The following is a 15,167-nucleotide window of genomic DNA, read 5'->3' on the forward strand; positions in this document are numbered from 1 at the left end:
AAAGTTGACAGCACCGTTAAAGTTTCCCAAAATTCAATTTATATATATATGTATATATATTTTTATATTTATATAAAAAGACTAATAATAGCAGTATGTTATGCATCGATAGCAGCAACAGCTTTTCCAGGTTCTGCAGTCATCTGAACAAAATTACAGACATTCAGCACATTCCATTAAACAAAACAAAACAAATTAAGAAAAAAAAGAATAATATCGAGAAAACAGCAAAGTTCTGTTGCTGTTGTGGTACCTGGCACCATTTTTTTTATTAACATCTTAATCATCATCTGGAAAGAGAACATTCTAGAGTACCATCATTAACTACAGCTCTGATAAAGCATGGTCACTACTATGTATCAAAAAGCAGGTACAAGATATTTTACGTTCACAGGGGTATGATACAGTACTGTCCTACATCAATAATGCTAGAATCAGTTTTTGAAATTTGCTTTGTCTGCAAATAAGATTGCTACCCCTGTATTTTTCTGGGCTCCTGTCATATGGAGAATTGTTTTCTATCCTTTCACTTTCAGTCTCTGGGCTTCTGTTTGCCCTAGGTGTGTTTCTTGTATACAACATATTGTTGGATTTTGCTTCTTATTCCATTTTGCCAGTCTGTTTCTCTTGATTGGTGAGATGAGGCCATTGACATTGCTGGTTATAACTGGTATGTACTGACTTATTATTGACATGTTATTGGCCTTTTGTTGACTCTTTTTACTTTTTCATCTTCTCCTTTTAGTTTCTTGCCTTGCCTATTTGATTTGCTCTGTTGGGCCTCATGGTGTTGTTGCTGCCTTCATTGTCTTTTTCTAGGATCTTGTTTAGAATTGCTTGTAGTGCTGCTTTGGTATTCATGTAGTTTCTCAGGTGTTCTTTGTTGTGGAAGTCTTATTTCCCCATCCATTTTGAAAGAGAGTTTTGCAGGATACATCAGTCTAGGTTGGAGGGTTGTTCTCTTTTAGTACTTGAAATATCTCATTCCAGGCTCTCCTTGCCCCAAGGGTTTGTGTTGAAAAGTCAACTGTGATTCTGATGGGCTTTCCTTTGTATGTGATTTGTTTCTATTCTCTTACTGCTTGTAGTATTTTGTTCTTCTGTTGGGTTTCTGGGATCTTGATTATTATATGTCTATGTATAGATTTTTTTTTTATTGTACCTAGTTGGGGTCCTATATGCCTCACTTATCTGAATGTCAAATTCTTCCCCTCTGTTTGGGAAGTTTTCTGTCATTAATTCTGTGAACAGCTTTTTTAAGTCATTTGTATTTTCTCCTGCTACTTCATGTATTCCTATCAGTCTTAAGTTATTCTTCTTTGCATGATCTAGGAGTTGTTGGATCGATTTCTCATGATCCCTTACTGTTTTTAAGAGACCTCTCTTTTCCTGGTCACTGACTGCAATCTTATCTTCTATATCTGAGAGTCTATCTTTGCATTCTTTTATTCTGTTGTGTACCCTTTCAATGGAGTGTTTAATCTCCTGAATATCTGTTTTATGGATTCCATTTCTTTCCTATGTTGGGCGTTTATTTTTTCCATTTCTTTCTTATGCTGGGCCTTCATGGCTTCTATCATGGTCCTGAGGTCATCTATTTTTTTGTCAGTTTCTGCTGTAGAGTCTTGAATCATGACTTCTATTTTGCTCACTATCTCTATGGTTATCTGGGAAATTATTTCTGTTTTGAATTTTTCTAGAGCCTGATTGATCTGTTTTGTTACTTCCTGTGCTTTGAGTTCAGGGTGTCCTCGTGGTTCACTATCGGCCTTTTCATCCTCATTTGCCCTACTCTTTGCCACTGGTGAACTGGAAGTCTGTCTTTGTGTCTTGCTTAAGTGTTTTCTCATTTTTATTTTTGTTGTCGGACTGTCCTTGGCTTAATCTCTGGGTAATCACCCAAATCTTCCTGATATAGTTGCGCCCTAGTTTCTGTGTCTCTAATGACCCACAGACATTCTCATCTTCATACCATCAGAGAAAACAGCTCATCAAATCAACCGCAGTGCTTTACCCCAACTGATACGATCAGCAACAATTAAGATCAAGCACAACTTGGAAACTGACCACCTGTGGTAGTCACTATCACCCTTAAATCATTTGAATTAAATTGAAATCAAGAAGCAGTCCAGAACATGTCTGCAGTAAACAGAATTTCAATATAGTATATTTACCATTTAACAGCTCAGACAGAGCAAGGACGCAAGACCCCTGATCTCAGTTAGCTAATGGCTGAACCCCTTGAGGCAGACTGACTTTGGGCTGCAAGGCCCAGATTGAGTTCCCCAACCTTCTGAATGGTTGAACTCCACACGGTTCTACTACAGGTTTCCCACGCCCTTTCTTTAAAGATGTTCAAAGTTGGGAACTCAGAAAAATACCCTTGATAACCACCTCTTCCTCTGTAGAGTGGGTCCAAAGACTGGCATAGTCAGGAGGCCTGAGAGCGCGCATGGGGGGGTGGGGGTGTTGGCGTGTTTGGGTAAGGGGAGTTATGGGAGTTCAGTCCTGGCTACCTTCCTGGACGCTGGAGTGATGGCGGCTGGGGGACAACTTTTTTTTTTTAATTGAGTTTCTCGGTACTTCTTAGGTATATAGTAACATTCATCATTGGGATCTTGTTCCTTTACATGGCAGATTTTGGTTCTCATTTTTCCCCCATACCCATGCCCTCCCTCACCCCCACCCTCCCCTATTTATAAAGACTTTGTTTCCATTTTTTCCTTTTCTCATATTTTTTCTTTTCCTTTATTTCCTTTCCCCTACACTTCCCAGTTCCCCTATACCATTCGCCCTTTTCTTCCTATTTCACATTATCAGTTATACAATTTGGATCTTACTTACACTTTTAGTTTTTCACACCAGAAAAACTATTTGATATTTACACATCTGTCCTATTTATTTCACTTAAGAGTATGGCCTCAATATGCATCCATTTTCCCATGAATGACTCTAGTTTCTCATTCTTTATGGCTGAGTAGTATTCCATTTTATAGAAAAACCACATCTTTATCCAGTCTCCAACTGATGAGCAGTTGGGCTGTTTCCAAGTTTTAGCTATTGCAATCTGCGCTGCTATAAACATAGGTGCACATATATTGCTGTGGTATGATTCCTTCAGTTCTTTTGGAAAGATACCCAGCAAAGAGATACCTGGGTCAAGTGGAACCTCTAATCCTAGTTCTTTGAGATAGCTGCATATTTATTTCCACAATGGTTGCACCAGTTGCACACCCATCAACAATGGAGAAGGGTTCCTTTCTCCCCACAACCTCACCAACATTTGTTATTGGTTGATTTCTTCATTTCAGCCATTCTTTCTGGGATGAGGTGGAAAATCTGTTGTTTTCATCTGCATCTCTCGAATGACCAGTGATGTTGAACATTTTTTCATATGTTTATTTGCTGCTTTTACTTGTTTGAGAAAAGTCTGTTCATTTCAGATGCCCATTTTTGAGTCAGGTCTTTATATTTGGGGGGCCTGATCTTTTTGAGTTCTTTATATATTCTAGATAATAGTCCTTTGTCTGAGGAGCAGCTGATAAAATTTTTTTCCCACATTATATATTGTCTCTTAGCTCTGTTGGTGGTTTCTCTTGAAGTGCAGAAGCTTTTTAATAAGATGAGATCCCAGTTATTGATTCTTTGTGCAAGTTACTGTGCTACTGAGGATTTGTTCATAAAGTCTTTTCCTTTGCCAATGTCTTCAAGAGTTCTGCCTAACTTATCTTCCAGCAGGTTTGGTGTTTCTGTTTTAATATTTAGATCTTTAATCTAATTGGATTTAAGTTTAGTGCATGGTGAAAGGTAAGGGTCTAGTTTTAATCTCTCACAGGTTGAAATCCAGTTTTTCCATCTCCATTTATTAAAAAGGCTATCTTTCCTCCAGTGAGAATTGGTGGCTCCTTTGTCAAAGATGAGGTAGCTGAGTACATCTAAAGCTGTTTCTGTTTTTTCCAATCTATTCCACTGATCTTCGGGTGTTTTTCTTTGCCACTACCATGCTGTTTTTATCACAGTGGCTTTGTAGTACATTTTCAAATTGGGGATTGTGATATCACCTGTCATGTCTCTGTTGCCTAGAATGGCTTTTGCTATGTGAGGTCTGTTCTTCCAAATGAATTTTTAGATTATTTTCTCTATTTCCGTGAAATATACTGTTGGAATTTCAATTGGGATTGAATTGAATCTGTATAGCAGTTTTGGTAGTATGGCCATCTTCACTATGTTGATTCTTCCTATCCAGGAGCAGGGGATATCTTTCCATTTTCTTATATCTTCTTCGATCTCTTTTTTCAGAGTTGTAGTTTTCAGTGTAGTTGCTTCCTTCGTTAGATTGATTCCTAGATACTTCAGTTTACTGGATGCTATCGTCAAATGAATTTTTTCCCTAATTTCTGTCTCAGTGAGTCTTTTATTTGTGTAAAAGAAGGCTATTGATTTTTGAGTGTCAACCTTGTATCCAGCTACTCTGCTCAAAGTGTCAATTAAGTCTAGAAGTGTTTTGGCAGGGTTTTTTGGGTCTTTTATGTAGAGTATCATATCACATTCAAATAATGACAGTTTAACTTCTTGCTTTCCTATCTTTATTGCTTTAAGTTCTTTCTCTTGACTAATTGCTGTGGCTGTTTCCAGAACTATATTGAACAAGAGTGGTGTTGGTGGACATCCTTATCTTGTTCCTAATTTTAGCATGAAGGTTTTCAGTTTTTGGCCATTTAATATAAGGTTGGCTCTTGATTTTTCATAGATAGCCTTTATCAAGTAAAGGTAAAGACCATGTATTCCAATTTTCTGCAGGGTTTTTATCATAAATGAATTTTGTTGAATGCTTTTTCTGCATCTATTGAGATTATCATCTGGTTTTTGTCCTGGATTCTGTTAATAAAATGTATTACATTTATTGATTTATGTTTGTTGAACCATCCTTGCATTCCTGGGATAAGTCCAGTTTGGTCAGGGTATATGATCTTCTTGATGACCCTCTGTATTCTGTTTGCTATTATCTTATTGAGGATTTTAACATCTCTGTTCATTAGGGAGATTGGCCTGTAGTTCTTTTATTTTTTGGTTGGGTCTTTCCCAGGTTTTGGAAGCAAAGTAATACTTGCTTCTAGGAATAAATTTGAAGTATTGCTTCCCTTTCAATTTCATTGAAAAGTTTAAAGAGTAGTGGCAATAGTTCTTCTCTAAATGTCTTGTAGAATTCAGCAGTGAAGCCATAAGGTCCTAGGCTTTTCTTTGTTGGTAAATTTTAAATTACATTTTCAGTTTCACTGATTGTAATTGGGGTGTTTAAAATTTTTTTTATCTTCATTCAACTTTGGTAATTCATAAGTATCAAGAAATCTGTCCATTTCTTCTGTGTTTTGCATTTTATTAGAGTACAGGTTTTCAAAGTAATTATTGATGATCCTCTGGGTTTCTAGATTTGTTGTAACTTCACCTTTTTTGTTGCTAATTGCATGTGTCTGAGTCTTTTCTTTTTTTGACCACATTGGGTAAGGATTATTGATTTTATTTATTCTTTTGAAAAACCAACTCTTCAGTTAATTTTTTATATTGTTCTGTTAGTTTCCATTGCATTGATTTCCACTCTGATCTTTATAATTTCCTCCCTTGTATGAGCTTTGGGTTTCTCTTGCTTTTCTTTTCCTAGGAGCTTTAGATTCATCATTAGGTTGTTTATTTGAGCTCATTCTGTTTTCCTAGTGTGGGCATTCACTGCTGTGAATTTTCCATGTAGAACTGCTTTCATTATGTCCCATAGATTCCTGTATGTTGTATTGGCATTATCATTTATTTGTAAAAACTGTCTAATTTCTTTAATTTTCTCTGTGACTCATTGATTATACCGGAGTGTGTTGTTCAATTTCCATGTGTTTGTGAAGTTCTTACGGTTTCTTATGCTATTTCCTATGCTACCTTAATTGCTCTATGGTCTGATAATATACATGGGATAACTTCATTTCCTTTCCATTTATTTATTTAAGCTAGTATGTGGTCTCTTTTGGAGAATGACTCTTGTGCAGACAAAAACAATATATATTCTGATTTTGTGGAGTGGAACACTCTGTAGATGTCTTTTAAGTCCATTTGTTCAAAAGCTTGGTTCAGTTCTAATATTTCGTTGTTGATTTTTTTGTCTAGATGATCTGTTTGTTTGTGAGAGTGGGGTATTTAGTTCCCCCATTTCAATTGTATTAGTGCTTATTTGGTTTTTCATGTTCCTTAATATTTGTTTTGGTATAGTTGGGGTATTAGTATTTGGTGCATATATATTTATGATTGTCATTTCTTCCTCTTGCATTGTTCCCTTTACAAGGATGTAGTGGCTTTCTTTGTCTCTCTTAATCAGTTTTGATTTGAAATTTACTCTGTGAGTAAGATAGCTGCCCCTGCTTTTTTCTGGGCTCCTGTCACATTGGAGAACTGTTTTCCATCTTTTTACTTTAGTTTATGAGTTTCCTTTTGCAGTAGGTGTGTTTCTTGTATACAACATATTGTTGGATTTTGCTTCTTCATCCATTTGCCAGTCTATTTGTTTTGATTGGTGAATTAAGGCCATTAACATTGACGGCTATATCTGATATATATATATATATTTTTTGATATGGTTATATAACTGATATGTATTATCATTGTCCTGTTGTTGGCTCTTTTTAATTTTTCCCCCCTTTCCCTTTAGTTTCTTACCTTGCCTGATTGATTTGCTCTGTTGTGCCTCACAGTGTTGTGTCTTTTTCTAAGATATTGTCTAGAATTGTTTGAAGTGCTTGTTTTCATGAAGTTTCTCAGGTGTTCTTTGTCATAAAGTATCTTATTTCCCCATCCATTTTAAAAGAGAATTTTGCAGGATACATCAGTGTAGGTTGCAGGTTTTTTCTCTTAGGGCTTGAAATACCTCATTCCAGACTCTCCTTGACCTGAGGGTTTGTGTTGAAAAGTCTACTGTGATTCTGATGGGCTTTACTTTGCGTGTGATTTGTTTCTTTTCTCTGACTGCTTGCAGTATTTTGTTTGTCTTTTGGGTTTCTGAGATCTTGATTATTATATGTCTAGGTGTAGATTTTTTTTAAAAAAATCATGGGTAGTTGGAGTCCTGTATGCTTCACTTCTGTGTATGTCAAATTCTTTTGCTATATTTGGGAAGTATTCTGTCATTCTGTGAACAGTGTTTTTTTTTTTTTTTAGTCATTTCTACTGCTACTTCATGGATTCCTATCAGTCTCATATTATTCTTTTTTACATTATTTAGGAGTTGTTGGATAAATTTCTCATGATCCCTCACTGTTTTTAAGAGATCTCTCTTTTCTTGGTCACTGACTGCAACCTATCTTCTGTACCTGAAATTGTATGCTCACATTTGTTCATTCTGCTATAAATGCTTTCCATAGAGTTTTTAATCTCCTGGGTATCTGTTTGATTCTATTTCATGGATTATATTTCCTTTGTTGGGCAATCAAGGTTTCCATTTCTTTCATATCCTGGGCATTCGTGGCTTCTATCATGATCCTGAGATCATCCATTATTTTGTCTGTTTCTGTTCTAGAGTCTATAATCATGTTTTTAATTGTGCTTACCATCTCTGTAGTTATCTGCAAAATTATTTGTTTTGACTTTTTCTAGAGCCTGATTGATTGATCTGTTTTGTTACTTCCTGTGCTGAGTTCAGGGTGTCCTGGTGGTTGATTGTCAGACTTTTCCACTTCATTTCCCATAGAGTGAACTGGAAGTCTGTATTTGTGCCTTTCTTAATTGTTTTCTCATTTTTATTTTTGTTGTTGGTGCTTTCGTTGGTTTAATTCCTGGGTTAGTACTTTGATCTTCCTGATATAGCTGTTGTTTAGGTTTTGAGTCTCTGATGACTCAGAGATGCTCTCATTTGCATAATATCATGAAGGACAACTGATTAAATCAATCACAACCCTTTAGCCCAGTTGATACAATCAGCAATACAGTAGCATTAAGCACAGTTTAGAAATTGATAATTTGCAGTAGTTATTAATCTATCATCTTTAACTATGTGAATTAAATCAAAATTGAGGACTAGTCTAAAATATGTTTCTAGTGAATAAACTCTTAAATATAGCAACTTTACCTTTCAGGATGGGGACTTAGACAGAGTTGGGAGAAGAGGAATAGATAGGTAAAAGAACAGGAGAAGGTTTCAAGTGAAGCCAGAGAACACAGGATGATCATGCAAACTCTAGGAAACTGTAGAAGACGAGAGGGAAAGACAGAGTACAAGAACAAAGACAAGAATAGAACAATTTAACAGTAATAGAGAATTTGTATTCACTTCCTTTGAAACTAATTACAGTTGAGCCAAGGAAGACGAAAGAAAAAGAAGAAATCCGAATTAGGGTAGGAATAAGAACAAAAATGGAGATGAAAACTAATGTGGGGAAGCAAGAGGCTGAGTGGGAAAAAGAAGAAAGAAAAAATGAAGAATTTGAAGAATGCAAAAATAAAATTTTAAAAATAAAAAAAAAATAAGAGGAAAAAAAATTAAGGGCCTCCTTCAGAGTATATCTCTGCTGTCAAAACAGACAATGTGAGCAGCAATGTGCAGAACTAAGTCAGTTAGTCCCAGCTAGCCAAAGGCAGACCCCTGAGATTCAGGCTGAATTCTGGCTGCAAGGCTTAAGTTGAGCTTCCTGACCTCCTGCAGGGTTTAACTCTGCAAGGTTCTACAGCAGGTTCCAGCTGCTCTTGCCCTGAAGATAGCCCAAGTTCTGATGGAAGCTGGTAATCCCTTTAACTTAGCAATTATGGATGTCTGCTGTGCCTTTATTGCAGTTGTTCACTTCTGTTCTATCTTCTTGAGCTCATTACTATGACCGCATATACCTCTGCACTGTTGATCCAGGTCCTGGCACAACCAGGAGGCCCTAGAGCACAGGGTGTGGGAGGGGGGTGCTACAGAGTTGCCCACATGGCTGGGAAGTCCTCACTGGTCTGCTCCGATGAAGGTGCTGGAGGTGGGGAAGCAGCTAGCTCCCCGTGTGGCTGGGCAGTCCTCTCCAATCTCTCATCACCACTTTTAAACTCAGTTTCATTTTGTAAATTAGAAAGCCAAGATTTAGAAAGGTTAAAGAATTTATATAAGGTCACACAGTGATTTAGTACAGAACTAGCACTTAAAGTCTTCTGAAAGTTAAAAAATAATTTTTTCCTTTACCACTTTGACTATTATCATTTTCTCAGATATTTTCAACCTGAGTTATTAAAGTCATAGCTTTTGCATGATTAATATTTAACTTACACAGATTTAGATATGTGGACTGGAAGAAAAGATAAGAGGAGATTAAATTGTGCCAGGGATTCCACCGCCCATTCCTCATAGTGATCTTATGTCCTGGGATGATATAGGGAATTCTGAGTATGCCTCTTTCTAAGGATGACTCAGATATTTCAAGATAAATAATTTTTCATACAAACATAATTGCTTATTGCAACAAAAGTACTTTAGTGTCCAGCTAAAGAAACAATGATGTGGTACAATTCTTGAAGGAAAACTGGCAACTGGTAAACATTGGTTCAATATTGGCTTATTTGTGAGGAGGGTCAATTTGGACTTTCTCAAATTTTATTTCTCATGTACTATAGTAATTTAAAAATTTAACCTCTGTGTAAGATGTGAGTCAATCCTATAATGCAATGCAGAAAACCCTGTGAAATAGTACTACGTAGTTTCTAATGGCCTGAACTTTTGACCATCCTTTTTTTTTTCCCATTGTTTTAGCCCTTGTGTCACACTCCAAACATATTTAGGCCTAAGTACAGACCCAGGAGACTGTCATTTAAGACAATGAGTCCTATTCACATTGCTTCTGTACAACAAGATCAGGAGTGTGTGCAAATTTGAATGAATTTGATGGTTCATTCATCAGGAAAGAGTTAGTATATAAAATATGACATCTTAACTAAACAGTATACTTAGTGACTTAGCCGTGATATGCTCTGGTAGTTATTTTTTTTTACTGTTATGGGCCAGTACCAAACCATTTTTTTTTAACGTAAGAGCCAAACTAAGCAACTGCCCATGGATTCATGGACAAGTAATTGTTCATGGCAGTTATTGACCTAATGTGCATAGAGGATGGATGCTTCAATGAATAGGAAATTAGGAGCTTTATCAGGTCCCCTGTCTATCCTGAAGGGTCATAAAGAATTGAAGTACAGAAATTCTGATACTATTCTTTTGTTGTTGTTCTGAGATAATTTGAACTCAATTATATCTAGTGTGAGCAATGTTACTGGAATTCTGTGAGAGTTGAAGGAAAGACCAACTGTAAGACTTGAAAGTGTATTATCTATTAATGTTTTTGTATAATTGCACTGTAATTTGATGTTACATTTTTTTTATACTTCCAGTGATTTTGCAATAGGGCATTTTGTTAGTAATGTGCATAGGAAATCTGAATTTTAATATTCAGGAAATTTTTTAGATTAAATTCAAGGCTGACTAAGTTAAAACATGGTAGAGGTTATGAAATTGTTCATCATATTGGTTTGGTTTTGGGTTTCCTTTTTTTTTAGTATCGGGGATTGAACTCAGGACCTTGCACTTGCAAGGCAGGCGGCAGAACCACTGAACTAAATCCCCAGCAAATTGTTCATCATATTCATAGCTCTGTATTTATTCTACTGCGTTGCATCCTTTAGATGCCTTCAGTATAGGCATACAACAAATCCATACATGTGTATGATTAAATAAAATTAAAAGGGCCTACGTAATCCTATTTAAGACACAGGGATTTGAATTAGTTTGTAAGCTGTTTGTAATGTATTGAATGCAGCTATCACGGTAAGTTTCAAGCATATTTATACAGCAAAACAGCATGTTTTATTTGTTCTTATTTATAGTCTTATAAAAACTTACATTTCAAGGCTGGGAATGTGGCTCAATTGGTAGATCACTTGCCTGCCCTATACAGATCCATAGGTTCCATCCTCAGTACTGCCATCAAAAATAGGTGGTGTAAAAGTCTTACATAATTTTAAGGTTAGTTTATTGTATGTCTCAGGTGCTGGAAACATTTTGTACAGTATAACATAGTTCTAAGGGAGCATTTTTCCATTCAACTCTGTGTACTCACATTTATTCGTCAAAAAAAGCTTGAAATTCTTTTACTTATAAAGTTCATAATGATCTTTCCTACATATTGTAAAAGATATAAAGTAAATACAATACTTTGGTACTTTTTTTTTGTAAATACTGTATTACTTTGTTTATACATTAAGAACCAATCACATCTCCATTCAGGCTTAAATTTGTTTATTTTCTCTAAAGGGCACTGTGGAACACTGTGTAATAGGAGTGATAATCCTTTCTGAATTGACTCAGGAAATGAATCTGGTAAGCCTTCTGTCTAATGGAGATGTGAAGTTTGCTTAAGTAATGCTGTTCCTTTTACTTCTGACAAAATGTGTTGTTGTTTTTGTGTGGGATAAAACTGACTAATCAAAATTTGTGTATGTGTATATTATCTGTTTTGGGGGGAGGATAGTAAGTAGTGGAATACTTTCATTGTTATTATAAATAACAATAGTAGAAAGTACTACAAGGAACAGGGAATGAGACATGGTCCTTGTTCCATGGATACTCGAAAAATTTTCCTTTCATCTTCTGTATGTGTAGTAACCAGAAAACATAAATTAAATGCAAAATAGAAACAAATCTTTATTCACTTACAAATAGAAGACAAGTTTGGTGAAGTTATTCTCAACAATGGTTACACAGCAACATTATCAAAACTCGGGCTTCTTGGCATTTTGCCTCCTTCTAGCTAGGATTTTCACCATATACAGGGAGTGTTTTCACCCTCCAACACTACTTTTGTGATTTCATCTGAACACATTGTCACCTGTTCCCATTTGCTTTTTAGTGTGGTTCTGCAAAGGACAAAGCAGAAGTTAGGTTCTGTGTAAAATAGTTTTATAATAAAGGGGATTGTGTGTGTATAAGTATATGTGTATGTGTGTGTGTGTGGAGAGACAGGGAGATCTTGTATCTCTAAGACCAACTTTCTTTGGAGTCACGATATAGTTACATATCAAAAAACCAGAATCTAAAGTAATTGTTTTTCTATTTGTGTTCATTCAGAAATTAGAAAAATTTTCTAGATGTATAGGAAGGATTTCTAAATTTTAAAGTGATCTTATTTGCCATGGTCACTGTCTCCTTGACTACCCCAGAGTACCTGATTTCTCTGCTGTAGGTGTGACTCAATCAGGTCCTCCCTCAGCCTCTTCATGATAAGTAACAATTCTGTGTTGACTGAGATATGACAGAGACCTGGATGAATCCTAATAATTATGAAAATATATCTAATGAACTATAGATTTCTTTTTAAAAATATTTAAAATAGTTTTTTTTAATTATCATCATTGTCATCATTATTATTGGTTTGTTTGAGACAAGGTCTCACTATGCTGTTCAGGCTGGCCTTGAACTCACTATGTAGCTCAGGCTGGCCTTGAATTTAACGATGATCCTCCTGCCTCAGCCTCCTAAATTGTGGGATTATAGGCATGTGCTGCCACGCTCAGTTTAAAGATAGTTTTAGTATAGACATTTTATCTCATAAAAATGAAGAGAATATTACAGTAACATCATGTACTTATCACCCGGCTGTAATACCTTTTGCTAATATTAAAACTATAAGTTTTATTCATTTTTTACATTGCACATACAGGAATATAGGCTGCCCTAGAATTGAGTTTACACTGTTGAGTTTGTTACTGAAATATGATGTAATTCAATGTGGAGTTCTAATGAAAGTATAGTTCAGAGATCAATGAATTTTTTAAAAATAAACTTTAGAAAAGTTCCAAGTATGGTACAAAGAAATTTTATATTGACAATTCGATGGTAAGTTGCCAATATAATCCCCTACCCCCAGGGAATAATTTAGTATATTTCCTACATAGTAGAACATTCTCCTACATAATCCCAATACCACCATTAAAATACAAAAATTAACACTGACGTGTTACTATTACCTAATTTCATAGTCAATTCAAATTTCATCTTTTAGCCACCAAATGTCCTTTAGAGAAAAGGGTACCACTTTAGAATCAGGCATCATACTTAGTTCTCATGTTTATTAATCATCTTAATGTAAAAAAATCCGTTGATCTTCCCTTCATTTTTATGACCTTGATACATGTAAAGATTAAAAGCCAGTTGCCTTGTGAAATATTTCTCATTTTGAGATTGTCTGATATTTTCTCATTATTAGATTATTAGATAATTGAGATTACGTATATTTCTAAAGAATATCACAGAAATGATACTGTGGTCATCTTGTTGTTGCCTCTTCTAAGGAAATGTATGATTTGGTTTATCACATCACTGTGATATTCACCTTGGTCTCAATTAAGATGGTCTCTACTATGCTATCTCAACTGTATATTCTTTTCCCCTTTGTAATTAATAAATATTATATGGATAGGTACTTCTTTAAGACTAAAAATTCCTGTTCCCCATCACACTTAAAATTTATTGTTTATAGTAATATAGATTCTTACTTTCTGGTTTTGCTTGAAAGGTTAAAGTTCATTACTGACATCATTTTGACACTCACGTTTTCCAAGATTTGGCTAATAAGAGACTTCAAGCTGGTTTTTTGTTGTTGTTTATTCAACATTACCTTACATTCTTTGAATACTTTCGTTTCTTCTGGCACAAAATGTTCTAGTCTTAGGTTGCACAGAATCAAGTATCTTTGAAGAAAAGCTCCAAGGTCTGAAGTGTGATTTGGCTTTATATGGTGAACAAATGGGGCTTCAATGGAGATATTTTATTTACTTAACCTTAATTTTACGTCACTTTCAGTTTCAAGTAGCATTTATTAAGCATTTCTGAACCAAGCATTCTGGGGGTGTTCTATACTACATGGGCAAAGTCCAGTATTATAGTTTTCAGATGTGTACCTTATAAATTCATTCAGTGTCAGTTAACAAGATGTATCCTTTAAGACAATAATACAAAAGTTAAAAGAGGAATATAAGTTATCCTACTTTTTTAGAAGCCCACTCTATTGTTCCTGGAGTATATTCAATTTACAGTTATCAGCAACTAAAATATCCTCTGCCTAGATGGTAGGAGGCATAAGTATACAGTAGAAAATGGACATGCAATTCCTCTTCTCAAAACATCAGAGATTTAAATGAGTACCCTCAATTAAATAAACATGCAAGCTTTGAAGAAAACTTTGAAGACAGATTCATATCTTGGCTCTATTGCTGGCTCTTTTGTATAGATTTCTTAATTTTTTCAGACTTACTCTCGAAAAGTTGGGATGATACCTGCTTACATAGATCTTATTAAGATCAGATAAATTGCTAACATAGTAAATAGTATGGAGAAGGTACTTAAGAAATCCAAGTTTTCTCTCCATGGTGTGGATATGGTAGTAGTAAGAGGTTAGTCTTAATTTTCTCATGTGTTTATAAAGGATTAATATGTATATTAAAGGTTAGTTTTGAGGATTAAGTGAACTAATATATGAAGGATACTTTAAAAATTGGAATTTTGTGGTGCTGCACGCTCTTGCTAATTTGTGTTAAAGAGAATTTTTTTATATGTGGAGGAAAGTATTGTAGGAGACTTTGAAATTTGGCTTAAATTAAGGGAGGAACACTGGAAGTGCTGATTCTAATACATATTGATACAGATTCCAGTTACTACTCTCTCTAATTCACATTGATGTTACTTTGTCTATAATAAATGTGGCATTTAAATATAGTTTAAATTCTGTATTGGAGCTTAAGAAGTGTCAGATAATTTTTAGCTTATTACTTCTTTCAAATCTATATAGTAAGGAAAATGGTTTATTTCTTCTTTTAGATAACAAAAAGAATAAGTGATAATTTTGCAACAATTCTAGACTATAGAGCTAATGATCATATGGGTGTCAAACCTCATCTTTGTTTGCTTTCTTCCTATTGATAAATGGAAATACTATTAGTATTAGTATAATTTTGAATATTACATTTTAGACACTCAAGAATTAGTCTTTGTAGATTTATTCTTAAAAATTATTTGCCATTAGTTAACATAATATCTGGAGAGAATTTGCTATTTCTTATATAATAGATTACATTTGTAGTTTCTGCTTTTGTTTCTTTCCAGAATATTAATGACATAGTATTCA

At 34.9% G+C, this 15,167-nt stretch overlaps 1 protein-coding gene across 1 annotated transcript in view; it reads left to right on the top strand.

Moving 5' to 3' along the window:
* The window catches only part of Ranbp17 (RAN binding protein 17), a gene marked incomplete at its 5' end in the record, with an annotated part of 334,601 nt that overhangs the window by 13,042 nt on the left and 306,392 nt on the right, over positions 1-15,167 (top strand). The window contains one exon of the mRNA XM_033761473.1: positions 11,300-11,365. Coding sequence (XP_033617364.1) covers positions 11,300-11,365 — 66 coding nt within the window. The remainder of the gene's footprint in view (positions 1-11,299; positions 11,366-15,167) is intronic.

Source organism: Fukomys damarensis, unplaced genomic scaffold (assembly GCF_012274545.1).
Source record: "Fukomys damarensis isolate Sample0158 unplaced genomic scaffold, DMR_v1.0_HiC HiC_scaffold_9, whole genome shotgun sequence".
In the NCBI taxonomy this organism is placed as follows: Eukaryota; Metazoa; Chordata; class Mammalia; order Rodentia; family Bathyergidae; genus Fukomys; species Fukomys damarensis.